The following is a 21,596-nucleotide window of genomic DNA, read 5'->3' on the forward strand; positions in this document are numbered from 1 at the left end:
CGCCAATGTCATAATGAGGACCTTAGTCTTGCGGCGCAAGGAGATTGCGTGTCTCTTGGCCAAAGGTGCCATAGAAAGGGTCCAGATGTCGGAAGTAGGCAGTGGTTGTTATTCCTGCTACTTTCTGATTCCCAAAAAGAACAAGGGTCTTTGCCCTATTCTGGATTTACAGGACATCAATCTCTTCGTCAAAGAAAATAAATTAAAGATGCTCACTCATGCTCATGTCTTGTCTGCCCTAGACCAAGGAGACTGGATGGTAGCGCTAAACTTGCAGGGTGCGTATTTTCACATCGCCATCCTGCCTGCCCACAGGCGTTACTTGCGGTTCAAGGTGGGCCATGAACACTTTGTTTCCTGTGTCTCTCTTCGGTCTCACCAGTGCCCCTCGGGTGTTCACAAAAGTGATAGCGGTGGTAGCAGCTCATCTGCGCAGGTTAGGGATTTCAGTCTTACCCTACCTCGTTGACTGGCTGTTGAAGGCTTCCGCGCCCCAGGCTCTCGTCACCCACCTTCAGACTATGGCGAACCTCCTGCATTCGCTGGAGTTCACTGTAGGAATCTGGCCTGGTGTGTAGTGGGTGCCCAAGGTACTTACACCTTATACCAGGTATCCCCTCTTAGTAAAGTGTAGGCAGTGTCTAGAAACCAGGCTCTCTAGAGATAGCTGTGGTTGAGAAGCCAAGGCTTATCTAGGAGACATGCAAAGCTCATGCAATACCACTGTAGTCACACAGCACTTACACACATGAAAGAAAACACTCAGTTGTACAAACTTAAAGGTACTTTATTTTTGGAATACAATACCACAAAATACTAGAAGGGCAACCTTCCAATACGAGGTAAGTTATACACTAAATATATACACTATCAATCAGAAGTTGGCATAGAAAAGGTTAGAAGACCGTGCAAATAGCAATAACCAATAGTAACCCTAGGGGGAGCACAAACCATATACTAAAAAAATAGAATGCGAACACAGGGCCCTCACCTAGATAAGTGGAATGTGTAGAGGAGAACTGGGAGTACTAGAAAACCACAGACGTAAGTAACACAGTACCTCCCAGCAGCCAGGAAAGCAGGAGTAAGTCACTGGATTTAGAAGACACCCAGAGAAGAGTGCAAAAAAACAGCAATGGATTCCTGAAGAAAGAAGACCTGTAGAGAGAGGGGACAAAGTCCAAGCGTCACAGTGGAGTCCAGGAGGAGTAGGAGCTACTACTCATCTGGCTGTAGTTGCCGGAGTTGGTCGATGGTGATGATCAGGTCAGCACTGCAGATCTGGACCCGGAGAAGAGTTTCTGATGGATGCAGATGTTGTCCCATGCTGGAAGGACGAATGCAGATGGGTGTTGGTTCAGGAATTCCACCAACAAGCCTTGGCAAAGGCAAACTTGCAGTTAGTGGAAAAGTGGTGCTGCTGGGGACCAGCAAGGCCCAGGAGGACTCAACCTAGGAGGGGTAGTCACAGGGGGCCCTCAGCGTCGCACAGAGTTCACAGGAGCAAAGTCAGCACCCACAGGGGTCCCACAGGACGGGGATACAGGAGTTGCAGAAAAAGCCCATGTAGCACTACAAAAGAGGATCCGCCGCCGCCGGAGTACCACGCAGGAGGCCGCGCTTTGGAGGAAGGAGTGCTGGTGGCTGGAGCTACACGTCTTCTGAAGATCCCTTGGAGAAGATGGAAACAAGCCTTGGCAGCTGCAAGAGACTCAGTGCACAGGGGTACTGTCCTGCGTGGGAAGGCAAAGGCTTACCTCCTCCAAAGTTGGACAGCTGGCATAGAAGACCAATAGAACTACTCCAGACCGCCACCCGTGATGCAGAATCCACACAGCTCAAGATGAGGGGAGATCCACACAGCCGGTTGTCACTTGTTGTAGGTGCCTGCGGTTGCCAGGGGAGTGAGTCCTTCATTCCAAGAGAGATTCCTACTTCTTTTTGTGCAGGCTGAAGAGTTCCTGTCTTCTGAGGATGCACAGCCGGGGAAATGTTGTAAAGCTGGAGGGAGCCGTGGAAACAGTTGCAGAAGAGTCTTCTTCATTGATTGCAGCGTTGTTGGTTCCTGGAGTGTCCAGTTGCAGTTCCAGTGACCAAAATTCGAAGTGGAGGTTGCAGAGGAATCCTGCTGGAGTCTTGCAAGCTGATTCTGAGGACCCACCCAAGAAAGAGACCCTATATAGCCATGAAAGGGGGATTGGTCACCTAACCAGGTAAGCACCTATCAGGAGGGTGCTCTGACATCACCTACCTGGACTGGCCTCCAATATGCTCCCAGAGTGCCCTGCCAACCTTGGAAACAAGATGGCAGAACCCAGGGACCGTCTGGAGGATCTCTGAGCACCAGTCCTGCGATGGTGATGGACAGGGGAGTGGTCACTCCCCTGTCCATTGTCCAGTTACGCACCAGAGCAGGGACTGGGGGTCCCTGAACCAGTGTGGACTGGTTTATCCATGGAGGGCACCAAATGTGCCCTTCAAAGCATACCAGTGGCTTGGGGAGGCTACCTCTCCAAAGCCAGTCACACCTATTTCCAAAGGAGAGGGTGTTATCTCTCTCGCTTTCAAAAGGAAATCCTTTGTTCTGCCTTCCTGAGCTTGATCAGATCAAACAGCAGGAGAGCAGAGACCGGTCAGTGGGGCAGCAGCCGATTGGTCTGCCCGGAAAACCCTGTAAGACTGGTGGTAGTAATGCTGGGGGTCCTCTAAGGAGCCCCCAGAGTGCATGAAATCATACTTACAGTACTTGCAACAGTATTGTGGTATGATTCCAACATGTTTGATACCAAACATGTCCAGGTTCAGAGAAGTTACCATTATGTAGCTGGACATATGTAGCTATGTCCAGTACACGCGTAAAATGGCGTTCCCTCACTCATAAAGTCCAGAAACATGGATGTGTAGTTTGTGGGGGCACCTCTGCTAGTTCAGGGGTGCCCTCGCACACAAGTACCTGCACCCTGCCCTCTAGGCTGTGAGAGCCTACCACAGGGACCCATTCCATGCAGACTGCAATGGCAGGCCTGCAGAACCCTTTGCATGGGCTTTCTATGGGTGCCAGAAGAACTGCTGCAGCCTATAGGGATCCCCTGGAACCCTAATGCCCTGGGTACACAGATACCATGTACTAGGGACTTACATGGGGGGGGACAAGTATGCCAATTGTGGAAAGGAAAAGGTACGTTTTAAAGGAGATAGCAAAACTACTGGGGTCCTGGTTAGCAGGATCCCAGCAGACACGGTCAAACACACTGACAACAGGCTGAAAATGTGGGTAACCATACCAAGAAAGAGGGTACTTTCCTACATTCAGTATAAACGTGCTGAAGTCACACCTGACTCCCTCTCAGAAGCTCCTTTTCATCAGGGCTGTTCTGGACACAGCGCAGTTTCAGGCTTATCCTCCTGAGCAGTAAGGTATTATATTTAGGTTTTGATACCCATGCTTCTTCCTCTAGCTTGGATTTTCGGTGAGGCAGACTCTGCGGCTGCTGAGCCTCATGGCCTCCTGCATCCTGTTAGTCAAATTTGCCAGATGGCATATGAGTGCTCTGCAGTGGGACCTGAAGTTCCAGTGGGCACTCCATCAGGGGAATCTCACCAACACAGTTCAGATGTATGAGGGAACTGCAAAAGGCCTACAGTGGTGGATAGTGAACTGTGATTGGGTCAGAGGCAGACTCCTCTCCCTTTCCGAACCAGATCTCAAAGTAGTGACAGATGTGTCACTTCTGGGATGGGGTGGCCATCTGGGAGAGGTGGAATCCGTACTCCATATCAACTTACTGGAGCTCAGGGTGATCCAACTGGCATTAAAATCATTTCTTCCTGTTGTAAAAGGGAAGATGGGGCAGGTGTTCACGGACAGCACTACCACAATGTGGTACTTCAACAAGCAGGGAAGTGTGGGGTCATGGACCCTTTCAGTAGTCTCTGGATATGGCTGGAACAGCAGGGCATAACCCTGAGGGTTCAACACCTGACAGGTTCTCTGAATGCCAGGGCGGACAAACTCAGCCATCCATGCTTAGCGGATCATGAGTGGCATCTCCACCAGGTGGTGGAGCAAGGACTCTTCCAGCAGTGGGGAGAAACTTGGTTAGATCTGTTCGCCTCTGTAGAGAACGCGCAATGTCAGCAGTATTGCACGTTGGAGTTTCCAAGGCGGCAATCACTATGCGACGCTTTTCATCATGAGTGGAGTTCAGGCCTCCCGTACACCTTTCCACCCATACCACTTCTGCCCAGAGTTCTAGAGAAGATCAAGAATGACCTGGTTGAAGTAATCCTAGTGACTCTAGAGTGGGCACGGAGGAGAGTGTGGTATCTTGAGCTTCTGAAAATGAGCATCGATCCTCATATCAGGCTGCCACTTCAGGAGGATCTTCTGTTGCAGCAGCAGGGGAAAGTTCTCCACCTGAACCTGTCAACTCTGCGTCTTCATGCATGGAGATTGAGTTGCGGCAGTTGATGGCTTTTGACCTTCCTCCCGAAGTTTTTTAAATTATTCTAGCAGCCAGGCGTCCCTCCACTAAAACGGTATATGCCTGCCGTTGGAAACGCTTTGTATATTATTGTGCAGAAAGATCTATCAATCCTCTTTCTGCTTCTCTTTCCGATATCCTTCTCTTTATACTATTCCTTGCCCAGCAGGGTTCTGGCCTTAGGTACTCTTAAGGGCTATTTTGCTGCCTTATCGGCATTTCTTCGGCTGCCTGATTAGCCTTCACTTTTCAAGTCTCCTATTGTACATAGATTTCTTAAATGACTTGTACAAATGTTACCCCCACGCCCTTTGTTATGCCTCAATGGGGCTTAAATCTTGTCCTCGTATTTCTTATGTGCGCTCCCTTCGAGCCCTTACTCAACTGTCCCTTCTGGCTGCTCACCATCAAGACAGCCTTCTTTGTGGCAATAAGATCTGCCAGGAGGGTGAGTGAGATGCAGGTGCTTTCATCTAAGCCATGGTATCTCACTATGTTCCCAGACAAGGTGGTTCTCAGAACTCGTGCCTCTTTCCTCTCCTCAGCGGTGGCCCATTTCATTTGGGTCAGAACATCACCCTGTCCACCATCTTTGCTCCATCACAACCCTCTAAGGAAGAGGAGCTACTCAACCGACAGGACCCAAAAAGAGCATTGTTGTTCTACCTTGATCGCACAAAAGAGTTGCTGGTGGATGACCAACTCTTTGTGAGGTTTGTGGGAGCAAAGAAGGGTCAGTCAGTGCATAAACGAACCATTATGCACTCAGTTGTTCTCTGCATTAAAATCCGCTATGCACTGGCCAAGAAGCAGCCTCCTGAGGGCTTGAGGGCTCATTCCACCAGGGGCAAGGCTGCTACCACTGCACTAGCACAAAGTGTTCCAGTCCTGGATATCTGTCAAGCAGCAACCCTGGCATCCTTGCTCACGTTTGCAAAACACTACTGCCCGGATAATCGGGTCCAGAGAGACATACACTTTGTCCGTTTGGTCCTGCAGGACTTATTAGTGTAAAGACCTATCCTCAGCCCACCGCCAGGATTTTATAGCTTTGGTATCTATTCTCAGGTAAGGAATCTGCAGCTAGAAGTCTGTATCAGATGAACAAGTCACTTACCTTCGGTAACGCATTATCTGGTAGAGATACTGCAGATTCCTTACACCCACCCATGCCTCCCCGCTCTACAGATATGTCTAAATAGGGTTTGCGTTTATACCTTTCAGGGCCCTAGTTTTTGCATAGACAAACTTTTAGTTCTATCCATGCCTGTGCGCTTCTGGCGTGGAAGTTCGTGGGTAAAAGAACTGACATACGTGCGCCGGGATGGTGCCTTTATAGGCGACCGTGACGTGTCAGACGGCTCCAACCATGCCACACAGATCCGAACAGCACCACCTGACGGTGTGCACAGGGTACTGCTCAGCAAAAAATTTGGGATTCCAACCTAATGCAAGGAAATTCTAAGGTAAGGAATCTGCAGCTAGATAGTCTCTACGAGATAATGCGTTACCGAAGGTAAGTTGTTCATCTATTCACAAGGTGAGGAATCTGCGGTTAGAAGTCTTTATCAGAAGAACAAGCTATTTACCTTCAGTAACTCCTTTGCTGGTAGAGACTCCATTTAGCCACAGGTTCCACACCCACCTGCCCTCCTCCCCGTTCTGTAGAATGGACTCATACAGTTGATTGATAAGCATCAAAGTCTATAGATATGCACAGTGGTATTATGATTTCTGTTGACTCAGCATCTGACAGTATGGGCAGAAATTCGAAAGAAACTGACATTGGTGCATGGAGGTGGCACAGATGTACTGGTTCCAATGTCTCGTACAGGGCGGGATCAGTGCAGTGCCGTGTCACACATTGTCACCGACCAATTTGTGAGGTAACTGGTATCGAAAGTTTCCAGTTCCAGTATGAAGTCTGGGGAAATTCAGAAGGTGAAGAATCTGCCGTTAGTCTCAACTGGAAAAGGCATTACCAAAGGTAAGTAACTTATACTTTTTAGTCAGATTTCCAAAAGTTGGATAATGGATAGATAAGCTTCCTCTGCCCATGTGACCAGCAGCCTGTTAAGACCACTTTGCATTTTATATTATTTTGCAAACTATAGAAGGAGCCCAGGAAGTGTGTGATTTCTATGCTCAGAATCTTAAATTTTGCACTATGACGAGCCTTTTTTTTTTTTTTTTTTTTTTTTTTTTTTTTTTTTACATTTGCCATCATCAAAGTATATTTGTAGAGTTATGATTAATTCTATTGATAATGCTATTAAAAAAACGAAGATATGTCTTTCTGGGTGACAATTACTTCAGACTTTTTTTAATGGCTTTGTTCAGTTCCGTTGAAGTTATGGATTTTTTACGACTAGTGAACATTATTTTATTAATTTCAATTAGTTTTTTTAGTTGTATTTAGTGTTTGTCCTCTGGTTTTGATTAACTTTAATTATGGATAATGATTGGCTTTTGCATTTAACTATGCACTTTAGCTGTTAATTACATTTTGATCTAATTATATTTGAAAGCTGAGCTCTGAATTGGTAATAGGGAAATCTAGCAGGATATAATAAGAGTGCTAAATACTACCTTTAAAAACCACAGATTGAATTATTTAATGGCAGCTATGTTTTGTTGTCATCACTTTCAGTTGGGGCTGCTAAGACTCCACCCTTTGTCTCTGTGGGGACCTGCAGCATTGGCAGAGATTTAAAAAAAAAAAAAGTTGCCAGAGCCCCAACCTTGTGAACAAAAATTTCAGATGCTAGAGGTCTGAGGAATATTTTACTTTAGGAAATTATTTTAAACCAAGATTATTTAAAGAAAGGGTAGCTTAGTTTAATTTGGTTCAAGATGGTCATTAGAAAGGGCATTGGTGTCAAAGTGACCATAGGGTTCTGTTGCCTCGTCTTTGTAACTGATGTTGCATTTCACTGGCATGCCTGGTCTCAGCAAGTTTTGAACTTTCTTGAAAGTTCAGATGTTATTGGACTTATAACTTGAAGGTCAAGGCCTTTAAAAAACTGTTCTGAACACTGTCTCTATATCCTTTTTTAAATAGGGTTTTGTTGTTGAACTACTTCTTACGCTGGAGTCTGCTATAGATACATTAGCGGAAACGGCAAAGCACTTTGATCTTTTATCAGCACTTTCTCGGTGAGTACTTTTCACTTCTTTTCTTGAGAAATCAAAAGAAATCATTTTCTTTCAATCATATTTTTTATTATGTGGGAATCATTAACAAAATACTAAAATTCTCCTTTAGTATTTCACATGCAATTGACACATTTGAGTATTTGAGCATCAAAAGGATTTGTATGCTGCATTATTATATTTGTAAATCTGCTGAAGTTTGATCAAGACATACAGGTTCCCATTGAATATTATCCATGTTCGCTTTCAAGTATCAGATATTTTTTCCCTGTACTATCAGCGGCATTGAAAATGTATTCCTCTACTGAAAACTGGGTAATTCCAAAGCTTCTCTTTCTTAAAACTTAAGGTGCTAATGTACCAGTATACCTCATGATGGTATATGCATAAATCACACAGCCGTGGTCCCTCCTGTCATTACATTTTTGTGCCGTTATCCACAATAGTCTGAAAATCCTAATTAGTGCTGTCACATACATTTCATGCTCCTATTTTTATGAAACCTACAGACTAGTATTAAGAGTACCAAAATGTATTGGTATGCTGCTTTACCCAAATTGTTTAAATGAAGCTGTTTCCCCAATTGAAACCAATGCCCTCATTACAGCCTGCTACATACCAATGATATTCAGATTTACCTGTGAGTCTGGAGATGTGACAAGTTCCATTGTCTGGCTAGCCGCTGTAGGATGTTTCTTCCGCATAGACTTTAGCACATTGTATTTTGGGCAATGAGTTATTTCAGTCTGCTACACATACAGTACTACATTAAGAAATGCTCTGCCTTATTTTATATCTTTATTTGTAATAGTTTTTCTAACTATGTACTAGACATGACCCTCTTTAATATTTTAGTTCTCAAACACATTTGAATAAAATGAGGATATTGCTTTGTGATGTACAACCCTTTAGGAGCTTGCCATCTTTCTAGCATAGTTACCCTACTTTTTGCCAGATGTCAGTGTTTAGACTGTAGTTCACTGGGATCCTACTAATCAGGACCCAGTGTCTGTGCTCTCTCCTCTAAATGTGGTTACTGGTAAAACATTTACACCCACAATTGGCATCCTGGTGCACCTATGCAAGTCCCTAATGTATGGCACTTAGGTTCCCAGGGCATTGTTACACCAGGGATCCCCCCAGGCAGGCCATTGCAGCCTCCGAGAAATGGTGCAGGCACCCTTTCACCACAGACGTAAGGCTTGCCTTATTTCCTGGTCACTGCATTTAGATATTGCGGCACTTCAGGCCAAGGTCAGGGTGCATATCCCTAATTGTGAGGGTACCCCTGCATGAGCAGGGTGCCCCTACAAGACCCCAGGTCCCATTTCCTGCATTCTAAGTGCGGGGAAACCATCTTAAAGTATGTAGTGGACACTGATCAACACGAGTGGTTCAAATACATAATGGTTTCTCCAAACCTAGGCATGTTTGGTGGCAAACATGTTGGATTCATGCAACTACACCAATTCCAGAGTTAATTGCATGATACCATGTACTCTGGGAGTTCCTTAGAGGATCCCCCAGTTCTGCCTGTGCAGCCTTACGGGGTCTAGCTGCCAGCCCACGCTGCTGCTGACCGCATACACTGTTCTGCCCTCCTGCTGGTGAGCTTGGCTTAGGCCAGAGAGGCATAACAGGATTTCCTGCAAGGGGGAGGTGTGACCTCCTGCCTCTGTGTATTAGGTGTCTAAGGGCTAGGGTGGATGGCCTCTGAGCTCCAGCAGACTGCTTTGAAGGGCACATATGGTGCCCTCTTTGCATAATCCTGTTTACACCAGTTCTGGAACCCTCAGTTCCCACTCTGGTAAGAAACTTCACAAAGGACACGAGAGTGAATACCCCGTGCAGCTCCCCGAGTTAAGTGCCCAAAGCTCTGCCAGGTGTCTGGTTCATTCTCCCATCTTAGAAACCAGATGGGCAGAGGCCCGTGGGAGCATCTGACTGGTAAGGCCAGGTAGATGATGTCCCTGACCCCCTCGGATAGGTGGGTGTAGGAAAGTGCCACTGTTGACATGGTTACACCCCCCACACACACACTTTTTGCCTAGTGTTGATGCGAACTTTGAAAGTGTGCTGGGATCCTGCTAACCAGTCCCCAGCACCAGTGTTCTTTCCCAAAATCTTTACCTTTGTTTCACAATTGGCACAACCCTGGCACACAGTTAAGTCCCTTGTAAAAGGTACCCATGGTACTAAGGGACCTGTGGACAGGGAAGGTCCCCAAGGGCTGCAGCATGTATTATGCCACCCTGGGGGACCCCTCACCAAGCACATACACACTGCCCTTGAAGCTTGTGTGTGTTGGTAGGGAGAAAAAGGCAAAGTCGACATTGCACCCTCTCAGGGTGCCATGCCCAGAAACCACTGCCTGTGTAAGACACCCCTCTAGCAGGCCTTACAGTCCTAACGCAAGGTGCACTGTACCATGTGAGGGCATAGCTGCATGAGCAATATGCCCCTACATTGTCGAAGTCCATTATTAGACATTGTAAGTGCAGTGTAGCCATATTGAGTATATGGTCTGGGAGTTTGTCATTAGGAACTCCACAGCTCCATAATGGCTTCACTGAATACTGGGACGTTTGATATCAAACTTCTCAGCACAATAAAACCACACTGATGCCAGTGTGGGATTTATTGAAAAATGCTCTCAGAGGGCATCTAAGAGATGCCACTTGTATGTTAGCCAAACTGCTAGGGGAGGGCTGACCGGTTTGTGCCAGCCTGTCACGTTCAGACAAGTTTCTGACCACATGGGGTGAGGGCCTTTGTGATAAGAAACAAAGCATGTTCTGGGTGGAGGTGCTTCACACCTCCCTCCTGCAGGAACCGTAACACCTGGCGGTGAGCCTCAAAGGCTCAAGCCTCGGATTACAGTGCCCCAGGGGACTTCAGCTAGAGGAGATGCACCCTCCCCCCACAACCCCCCCCCCCCCCCACACACACAGAATCCTCCATCTTGGTTTAGAGGACAGGGGCCAATAGGATTAGGTTTGTGCCCTCCTCCCCAAAGGGAGTGGGCACAAGGAGGGTGTAGCCACTCTCAGGGACAGTAGTCTTTGGCTACTGCCCTCTGACCCCTAAAACTCCCCTAAATCTAGGATTTAAGGGAGTCCCTGAATCCAGCTCACCAGATTCCTGGTGACCTGACAAGGACTGCTTAGCTGAAACCCCCAACAGAAAAGAAGGAAGACAGCTGTTTTGGCCCCAGCCCTATCGGACTGTCTCCTGCTTCAAAGAATCTGCAAAAGAATAGTGACGCATCCAGCGGGACCAGCGACCTCTGCCATGCTCCAGAAGACTGCTCTGCACTCGAGAGGACCAAGAACTCCCTGTGGACAGCGACACTGTAAAAAAAAAAAAACAACAGTTAAGGACGCCAACCTCACTCTGAATGTGTGAGTCCTAACCACTCTGCATCCAACGCTCACGGCCTGTGTCCAGGTGGCCCAACCAGCTAGAGAGGTTTGCCAGGCTATTCTGAGAAAGTTCTCACCCTGGGTTGACCTCTCCACCCCTCCACGATGACGCCTGCAGAGGGAATACCGAGGACCATCCTGACCGCGAAAGCCCCATACAAAGATATCCGATGCCTAAAGACCCACTACACCCGCAGCCCCCAGGCCGTGGAGAAACCGATCCCCAGTGCAACAGCGTTCAGCAGGCAGCCCTCCTCCCTGTCCAACCTGTGGTCTCCCCGAGACCACCCCCTGGACCTCCCCTGCAGCTTCTAAGTGACCCCCGGGTTCCCCTCATAGAGAATCATTGGAGACCCAACACCTTGTTTGCACCCTGCACCCGGCCTCCCCAGCGCCGCTGAGGGTGTATGTTTGGCACCTACTTGTGGCCCCCCCGCCCACTGCTCCTCTAAACTCCACAGGTCTGTCCTCCGAGGACACGGGTACTTACCTGCCTGCAGATCTGAAACAGAGTGCCCCCAGTCTCCTCAGGAACCCATGTTGATTTTGCTTACACTTTGACCTCTGCACCTGGCAGGCCCTGTGATTCTGGTAGTGAGTGTTTGGGGTTAACTTGAACCACAACCTGTGGACTTCCTAGCCCCTGAAGACTGGAACTGTAAGTGTTGTACTTACCTGTAAAACGATCCAACTTTTCTTCCCCCCGGAACTATTTCTGAAAATTGCACTGTTAAGTTTTAAAACAGATTATTGCCAATGTTTCAAAAAACTGTATAACTTATCGATTTCAAACAACGTATTGCTGCTACATGTGTGAAAGATGAATCTATTGAAGTACTTATCTGCAATTTGAATCTTGTGGTTCTAAAAATTAAGAAACTATATTTTTACAATATAAAAACCATTGGTCTGGAGTTAAGCCACTGTGTGTGCTTCTTGTGTGTGTGTGTGTGTGTGTGTGTGTGTGTGTGTGTGTGTACAACAAATGCTTTGCACTACCCTCTGATAAGCCTAACTGCTTGACCACACTACCACAAAAGATAGCAGTAGTATTGTCTACTTTAGCCTCTGGGGAGCCCATGGACTCTGTTCACACTGGATCTGATTTTGATATAGTATATACACTGCCAGCTTCCTACAGTGGGTCACTACAGAGAGTAACCAACCCCTTTTTAGGGTTACATAAGGGCTCCCCCGAGGGTGGGTCATCATATTCGTCGAGCAAGAATCTCCAAGGAACTCTCTGCAAGACATCTTCTGCTCCTGGCCTCTGGAACCGCTTCTGGTCTGCTTTAGAACCGAAACATGTCTTCCCATGGTGGGAAGGCTCTCATTGCAACATTGTTTCTCCAGATCCTGCAAGAATTCTGCAACATCCAAGGCTGTGCATCCTCGAGGGTCACAAGGAATCTGTTTGCCCCTGGAAGCATGAAGGATTCTCCCTACATCTGCAGGCACCTCAAGACAATATCGACTGGCTGGTGGGGTCTGCTGTTCCATGAACATCGAAAGGCTCTGCTTCACATGTAGTGAATCTGTGGCTTCCTCTGTGACCTTCTTGTCTTCTGGCCAACTCGGGACACTGTGGTCCCCTGCTCCTGCCACTAGACTGGACACCTTTGCACTGCGACCTTTGCACTTGTCAAGGCTTGTTGACAGGAGATCTTCTTCAGACATCAAGAAGTCCTGGCCTCCAGCAGTCTGCAACTCAAAGAGCAGCCCCTGTGTTGCAACTCCTACGATGTGGGACTTTTGTTTTGTTGGGCTGATGAGGCCTCCTTGCGACTCCCTATGTCCTTCGCCTGTGGGTCACTCGTCCAATGACTTCTGGTGGCCTTCTTGCGTGCTGAGGCCCACCCCTGACTCTTCTCCCACCCTCCCCAGGGTAGAGTCTCCTAGACTTTTTTGGTCCCCAAAACTCTGCACATACCTCTTCACCTCCAGTTTGCATTTGCAAGTGCTTGTTGGTGACCTGACTGGTCACTGACTCTCCTGCAATCCGGCGACCTTCGGGGGGACAGCTCATAGGAACTCCTGTGATCTTCTGGAGCTCCTGGACCCCGCAAATGGAGTTGTTCTTCCATTGACTTTTAGGAACTTCACCTCCAGGAAGGTGGGAACTGCCACCTGCACCACCTGGGCACTCCAAGGTTGCTGGACTCTGTCCTCTCTTTTCAGGTCCTACACTTCCAGAATCTGTCCTTGGGTACCACCGGCCTGGTCCACCGGTCATGACAGCAGCTGGACAGTCCGAAGCTCCCACATACTTCAGAGGGAATCCCTTCTCTCCTCTGCATCTGGGTCCCTGGTGTAGATACTCCTGTCGTCTGAGTATCCTGGGGTGGGGGCTCTCTCCAACCTTCCTCTTGTCTGTTGATTTCCTTGGAGTTCACTGGGAAGGGTCCTGAATCACACAAACTCCAACCACTACTCCCTGTGTTAGCCTATGGGACGACTGGGTGGGTAAGTACCTTGCACCTGGTTGCTGGGAACACTTAATGTACTTACCTCTGTTTCTATCTGCCCCTAGCTAACTACCACACTTACCCTGGTTGGGTTCACTATTTCACATTCCACTTTTTTAGTATATGGTTAGATCCTCCCATAAGGGTCCTGCATATTTTATGCTATTTCTGTTGGTTATTTTGTGTATATGTTGGGTTGATATCCCCAAAGTGAGATACACCAGTGTTAGTCTATTAGTAATGCTGTAATAAAATATCCTTTATTTTTGCAACAGTTGTGTGTTTCTTTCTTGTGAGTGAGTTACTGTCTGACTACTGTGGTATTGCAAGTGCTTTATATTCCTCCTGGATAGGCTTCATCTGCTTGCCTCAGATACCCATAGAGAGCTTTTGCCATCTGGACTCCTATTCACATCACTAAGGGGTGCCTGGACTCAGTATAGGGTGCCACACCATAGATGGACAACATAAACTGAGCCAACATTCTACACATCTGACTAGATCCTGATAGTTTATCCAGCAGTTCACCCATCCAGCTGTAGATTCTGCTGCTATCCCTGGTGCAGATCCAGAAGACATCACAGGATTTGATGCATCTGGTCTAAATAGACATTTCTGGTGATAGTTGTGTAGCTCTAAATCACAGATGCTGGTGATTGAGAACTTGATCGGGCTATTTGACTTTCATGCTTTTTAGGATTTTCTCTAAACCAATCCACCTCCCCAAGAGGAGAATGCTGCTGCATGTGGACCACCTGCATAGAACAAATCCTTTCTGATACAGACTTCTGACAGCACCTTTTGATTACTGCCCCAGGCATCAAATTGGATCCATAAAATTGTCAGCAGTACCTGGCAGGTGTTGCAGTTGGATCCATGTTAATGTCATTTTGTGCTGGATGCAACATTTGTGGTCCTATATACGCCCCACCAATACACTCTCTGAAGCAGATTTCTGACAAAAATAATAGTATGCAAGGGAAAATGGCACCTTCAAACCCTGTCGGAAATGTTTCAAATATCTGAGAACCCTTGTAAGGAAATGCCTCCTTGGCATGGTTACCCCCCGACTTTTTGCTGATGCCATTTATGATTGAAAGTGTGCTGGGACCCTGCTAACCAGGCCCCAGCACCAGTATTCTTTCCCTAAACTGTACCTTTGCTTCCACAATTGGCACAGCCCTGGTACTCCGATAAGTCCCTTGTAAATGGTACCCCTGGTACCAAGGGCCCTGATGCCAGGGAAGGTCTCTAAGGGCTGCAGCATGTTTTATGCCACCCTGGGGACCCCTCACTAAGCACATGCACACTGCCTCACAGCTGTTGTGTGCTGGTGGGGAGAAAATGACTAAGTCGACATGGCACTCCCCTCAGAGTGCCAACCTCACACTGCCTGTGGCATAGGTAAGTCACCCCTCTAGCAGGCCTTACAGCCCTAAGGCAGGGTGCAGTATACCACAGGGTGAGGGCATATGTGCATGAGCACTATGCCCCTACAGTGTCTAAGCAAAACCTTATACATTGTAAGTGCAGGGTAGCCATAAGAGTATATGGTCTTGGAGTTTATCAAACACGAACTCCACAGTTCCATAATGGCTACACTGAAAACTGGGAAGTTTGGTATCAAACTTCTCAGCACAATAAATGCACACTGATGCCAGTGTGCAATTAATTGTAACCTACACCCAGAGGGCATCGGGAGCGCGACCAAGGGTAGGTGCAACCACCCCCAGCCGGATACCTAGAATAACCAACAATTAGTGTGCTATGTGATCCTGGCTGTAAGCCTGCGTGATCCCAGAAGCCCTTACTTAATTAGGAGGGGCGACGAATAGGCATTAAATCTATGGTCATAATGGACTGATGTAAGTGACTGACGTTACCTACCTTTTCTTGACTGTCAGATTTGATATGTTAATAGCTTACTCAGCTTTTAGTAGGAGGAGTTTCTTTATACTAGGTCCTGAGGAAGCGTCATTGGATCCATGTGGACCGCTGAGACGCGAAACATGTCGACCCAATTCTTGAGGTGGGTTTTGTAATTTCCTGACCCCCCATTACAAGACAGATAGTCAGAGAGTGGTTGATCATTATCTCTGTCCCACTCTCGTGACAAATATTTTAATCTTGGCCTCTACCCTATACAAATAGAATAAAGTTAATCATACAGTTAGGGTTCTGAACCAATTTTAATTTCCGTTTTCAACCCTCCTCGGTGTCTTCCCCTTGATTTTTTTGAGGGTGAATGTGGCATCATCGAGAAAAGATCTCCGGCAAAGAGCCCCCCGTTGGGTGGTGCCCGTCAGACATTGCAGCGCCAGTCTGACGAGGAGCCTGTCCGATGATGAAGCATGACACCCAACTGGGTGTGTGAGGACTCGTGCTCCTAACTAATAGGATCCCATAGCACTTGCCTTACAGTCCCCTGGTTTTTTCTCAGGAACAGTGTATCACATTATTAGTAACTTGTACAGGAGGACATACACTGGACCTTTAATCCTCCTAATCCCCCTATTCTTGACGTAAGCAAAACCTTAAACATTGTAAGTGCAGGGTAGCCATGAAGAGTATATGGTCCGGGAGTTTGTCAAACATGAACTCCACAGTTCCATAATGGCTACACTGAAATCTGGGAAGTTTGGTATCAAACGTCTGAGCACAATAAATGCACTCTGATGCCAGTGTGAAATTTATTGTAAAATGCACCCAGAGGGCATCTTAGAGATGCCCCCTGAATATCAGTCCGACACCTAGTGCTAGGCTGACCAGTTTCTGCCAGCCTGCCACAACCAGATGAGTTGCTGGCCACATGGGGAGAGTACCTTTGTCACTCTGTGGCCAGGAACAAAGCCTGTACTGGGTGGAGGTGCTTCTCACCTCCTCCTGCCGGAACTGTAACTCCTGGTGGTGAGCCTCAAAGGCTTATGCCTTTTGTTACAGCATCCCAGCCAGTGGAGATGCCTGCCCCTCCGGCCACTGCCCCCACTTTTGGTGGCAAGGCTGGAGGAGATAATGAGAAACAAGGAGGAGTCACCCACTAGTCAGGACAGCCCTAATGTGTCCTGAGCTGAGGGGACCCCTGCCTTTAGAAATCCTCCATTTTGAGATTGGAGGATTCCCCCAATAGGATTAGGGATGTGCCCCCCCTCCCTTCAGGGAGGAGGCACAAAGAGGGTTTAACCACCCTCCAGGACAGTAGCCATTGGCTACTGCCCCCAGACCTAAACATACCCCTAAATTTAGTATTTAGAGGCACCCAAGTACCCAGGAAATCAGGTTCCTGCAACCTGAAACAAGAAGGACTGCTGACCTGAAAGCCCTGCAGAGACGACGGAGATGACAACTGCTTTTGGCCCCAGTCCTACCGACCTGAAAAAACTGCAACAGCGACGCATCCGACAAGGACCAGCGACCTCTGAAGCCTCAGAGGACTGCGCTGAACCAAAGGACCAAGAAACTCCTGTGAGCAGTGGCTCTGCTCAACAACAAGCAACAACTTTGCAATTTCTAAAGACTTCACTCTTCCTGCCGGAAGCATGAGACTTCACCCTCTGCACCCGTCGCCCCCGGCTAGAGATCCAGAGAACCAACACCACAGGGAGGACTCCAAGGCGACTGTGACCTCGTGAGTAGCCCGAGACAACCCCACTGGACCCCTACAGTGACACTTGCAGAGAGAGTCCAGAGGCTCCCCCTGACCGCGACTGCCTGTAACAAGGAACCCGACGCCTGGACCAAGAGCTGCACCCGCAGCCCCCAGGACCCGAAAGAACCGAACCTCAGTGCATGAGTGACCCCCAGGCGACCCTCTGCCTATCCCAGTTGGTGGCTGGCCCGGGAAGCCCCCCTGTGCCCTGCCTGCATAGCTAGAGTGACCACCGTGTCCCTCCATTGAATCCTGTACAAAACCTGACACCTGCATTGGACACTGAACCCGGCCGCCCCTGTGCCACTGAGGGTGTGTTTTGTGTGCTTACTTGTGTATAGCCCCCCCCTAACTGTGCTACCTTCCGAAGACGCAGGTACTACTTACCTGTAGGCAGACTGGAACCGGAGCACCCCTGTTCTTCATAGGCGCATATGTGTTTTGGGCACCTCTTTGACCTCTGCACCTGACCGGCCCTGAGCTGCTGGTGTGGTAACTTTGGGGTTGCCTTGAACCCCCAACGGTGGGCTGCCTATGTCCAGGAACTTAGACTTGTAAGTGCCTTACTTACCTGAAAAACTAACCATTACTCCAGTATTGGGGTATCTTTCATAGATTCACATGCTTGAATCATTCCCCGTCGTCAAAGTGGGAGTCCCATGGTACATGGAAAGCAATAATTAGAGATTTTTTTTTTTTTTTTTTTTTTTTTTATTTTTTATATTGAAGTCAATAGGAGAAACACATTCAATTGTAGAACTATCAGCTTCTTTAGAAAGAGCCCAAATTTCAGCCAATCAGGCGTGACCACCCCTTTAGAATCCTCAGCACAGAGGCTCAGTCTCTTAGATTTTGTACCGCACGTCGTGTGTAAGGGAGTCTCCCTGAGCTCTGCTCAGTTTTTCTATCTCTTCAAGAGAAATTCTTAGAAACTTTCACTTTGCTCTTACTGCAGAATTTTTCCATCATGTCTACAGTAAGAAAAGGTCTGTTTAGGCCTTGTGGGACCTGTGGAAAATTGAGACTTCACTGTGAGGACCCTCACAAGGAATGTATCTACTGCCTACATCCAGAGCATAAGGTCAAGGACTATAAGATCTGCAGGACCTTTCCCAACAAAACTCTGAGGGACAGAGAAGCCAGGCTCCTACTTTGGCTCCAGAAAAGAAAGGCCAGGGAAGCTCTTTCTGAGGAGGAGGAGGAGAGTGACACTTCAGTGACCTCAAAGAAGGAGAGCCTATCCCCCGAGAGCAGTAAGTCAGCTAAGAAGCTGCATGCATTTAAGGACAAGCCGGAGGAACTACCTTCAACATCCAAGGTAGCATGTGGCAAGGTTCACTCAGAACCATCCACACCTGCTTCTTCATCAAAGAAGCTCAAAAAGCCTTCAAGTTCACTGCCACCGTCGGCGTCCAGAAAATCTACACCGTCGACGAGCGCTTCGTCGACGACAGGCCTTCCTTCGTCGACGACTACAGCGACGGCCACGTTTACGGCTCCTCCATCACCGATGATAGTAACTTCGTCTCCGCTGTCATTTACGACGATAACGTCGGTGAGTTTGAAGTATGGTCCATCGTCGTCTCACACCCTGAAGATCACAAAGAGGCCGTCGACGGGTAAGAAGCTGAAATCTTTACAGTCGACGCATTCATCGACGAGTAAATTCAGAAAATCTCCGTCGATTTCACAGACGAAAGTACCGACGACGCACCTGTCGACGACAACCCCGTCGGCGGCAACCCCGCCGATGGAAAGCGTGGCAATATTGACATCGTCGACGGCAACTTCGTCGACGCTGGCAGCACCGACGACGGCTCCGTCGACGCCTACACCGTCGACGAGAACACCATCGACGAGAACACCATCAACGAGTGCTCCGTCGACGGCGGCTCCGTCGACGACTCATTATCCTCATTTTGGAGCATCTCCTTACCTACCGCAGAGAATTTTACCTATAAAGAGCAAGTCTTCTCTATTGCTTCCATCACATACATCGCCCAGTAAGGTCAGACCAATTCCTCCGCAGCATCTATTTGCTGACGAAGATGATGACGATGATGTTTATTCTGATGATGGCTTTTTTCCGGTGGCACGTAGTCCATCTGAACCACGCATTAAGTGCCAAGAGGAGAATGAAGAGGAGGATCTCCAGCCTTATTCGGACCAGCAGGATCTAAGTCATCTACAACTTCAAGGACAACAAGAACAGACAGTTCAGATGCCGGTCTCGTTGATAAACAACCTTCAACAGATGATGCAGGATTATTATTTGAGATTTCCTCCACCTGGTTCTTCTACTCCGGTACAACCTCCACAGACACCAGTGTCCACTCCAGCTAGACCTTCAGAATTTCCGGAGCCTACCACAGCACCTTCATCTGCTCAGGGTATTGCTTCACCTTCATCCGAGGACGAGCAAGAAGAAGGTGAGATACAGGACTCGGACTCTCTCATTCCTGAATGGGATGAGTATCAGATCCAAACTCCATCTCCTTCTACACCACCACCAGTGGACTCTCCACCGCAGGACATTGGTGGCTTCCATAGTGTCATGGAAAGAGCTGCGAAAAGATTCCAGCTGCCAATTACTTCGAAGCAGTCAGACTGTTTTCTTTATGACTTCAAAGAAGATACTAGGAAGTCTGTAAGGGCCATACCCATTGTTGATTTCATTTGGGAGAAAGGCTTAAAGGTCATGCAGACTCCATCCTCCATTCCCGCAGTCTTGCCGAGACTTGAGAAGAAATATAAGGCGCCAGACAATTCCCCAGCATGTTTGATTAGCCATCCTAAACCGGATTCGGTCATTTCGCAGGCAGCTCAGAGGAGGTCCAGGAATCCATCGGCATCTCTGACTGCCCCCCCAGACAAGGAAGGACGTTGTTTGGACTCCATAGGGAAAAAGTTTTCAACTATGGCGGCCACCACTGTTAGAGCAGCAAACTCTCTAGCAATCCTGGGGAGATACGATCGCCAGATGTGGTCTGACATGTCACAATTTATAGACATGTTACCTGAGGACAGTAGAGTAGAAGCACGTAGGATTCTACAAGAAGGTGAAAAGATTTCGGCTGAAATCATAGACTCTGCATTGATGTTTCCTCTACAGGTTTTCGCCAGTTGGCCGGGGCGGCAGTACTCAGGCGCCAGGGGTGGCTCAAAGCTACTTCTTTTAGGCCTGAAGTGCAATTAAAGATTCTGGACATGCCGTATGATGGCGAGCTTTTGTTTGGCAAGCATGTCGATGATGCGTTGCAGTCTATTAAAGCAGACACTGAGACAGCCAGATCTCTGGCAACGCTACAATACAAAAGACACCCCTTTCGGGGAGCGAGAGGGAGAGGAACCTTTTCATATAGAGGAGGCTCTCAACCATATCGTCATTACTCCTCTTACCAAGGTCAATTTTGATCAACCTTTGGCCAGCAACAACCGCATTCCTTTCGCCAACAGTCATCCGCTCACTTCAGGCAACAAACCAGAGGAAAGTCGGCTTTCAAGGCCAAGGAGACGGCAAGGAAGCACTGACCCTCATCAAGTGTCTGCACCCAGCCCCTATATCAACACTCTTATAGGGGGCAGAATTTCCAAATTTCTACACCAGTGGTCCAGAATAACTTCAGACAAATGGGTACTGGATATTATCAGCCGAGGACATACACTGGAATTCAGTCAACCTCCCCCTCATGTACCACCAAGAGGTCCCCCGCCAGCCCATCTCAACGAGCTTATAGATCAGATTGCTATTTTAATAAAAAAGGGAGCAATAGAGGTCGTACCAAGGAGCCAGAGGGGAACAGGTTTTTACTCCCGCTTTTTCCTTATCCGGAAGAAGACAGGGGACTGGAGGCCTATTTTAGATCTTCGTTTGCTCAACAAATACCTCAAGAAACAATCTTTTCGCATGATCTCCCTTCAAGACGTCCTGCGCCTGCTCAACCGAGGGGACTTTATGACCTCGTTAGATCTTCAGGATGCATATTTCCACATTCCCATTCACCCCAATCATCGGAAATTCTTGCGATTCAGGGTTGCAGGCATTCATTACCAGTTCAGAGTGTTGCCTTTTGGCCTCAGGTCGGCCCCAAGAGTGTTCACCAAGGTTTTGGCACCGGTGGCAGCCCACCTCAGACAATTAGGGGTACAAGTGTTCCTGTAGTTAGACGACTGGCTAATAAAGGCACGAACAACATCGAAGGCTGCCAGAGACACAGAGACATGTCTATCCCTTTTCTGAGCTTTGGGCTTGACAGTCAATTACCCCAAGTCTCACCTAGATCCTACCCAGAACATCACTTTTCTAGGAGCCATCTTGGACACTGTTCACGCGAAAGCCTCTGCTTCACAGGACAGGCGAAAGAAACTTCGAGACTTAGCATCACGTCTCAGCAAAAGAAAGTCCGCTTCAGTGCGGACTTACAAG

The 21,596-nt window shown here is 48.0% G+C and overlaps 1 protein-coding gene across 12 annotated transcripts in view; it reads left to right on the top strand.

Moving 5' to 3' along the window:
- The window catches only part of FRYL (FRY like transcription coactivator), a 1,894,812-nt gene that overhangs the window by 1,315,042 nt on the left and 558,174 nt on the right, over positions 1–21,596 (top strand). For all 12 annotated transcript variants that reach the window (XM_069201557.1, XM_069201569.1, XM_069201550.1 and 9 more), the window contains one exon: positions 7,546–7,640. In XM_069201557.1, the coding sequence (XP_069057658.1) occupies positions 7,546–7,640 (95 nt within the window). The remainder of the gene's footprint in view (positions 1–7,545; positions 7,641–21,596) is intronic.

This window comes from Pleurodeles waltl, chromosome 1_2 (assembly GCF_031143425.1).
Source record: "Pleurodeles waltl isolate 20211129_DDA chromosome 1_2, aPleWal1.hap1.20221129, whole genome shotgun sequence".
Classification (NCBI taxonomy): Eukaryota; Metazoa; Chordata; class Amphibia; order Caudata; family Salamandridae; genus Pleurodeles; species Pleurodeles waltl.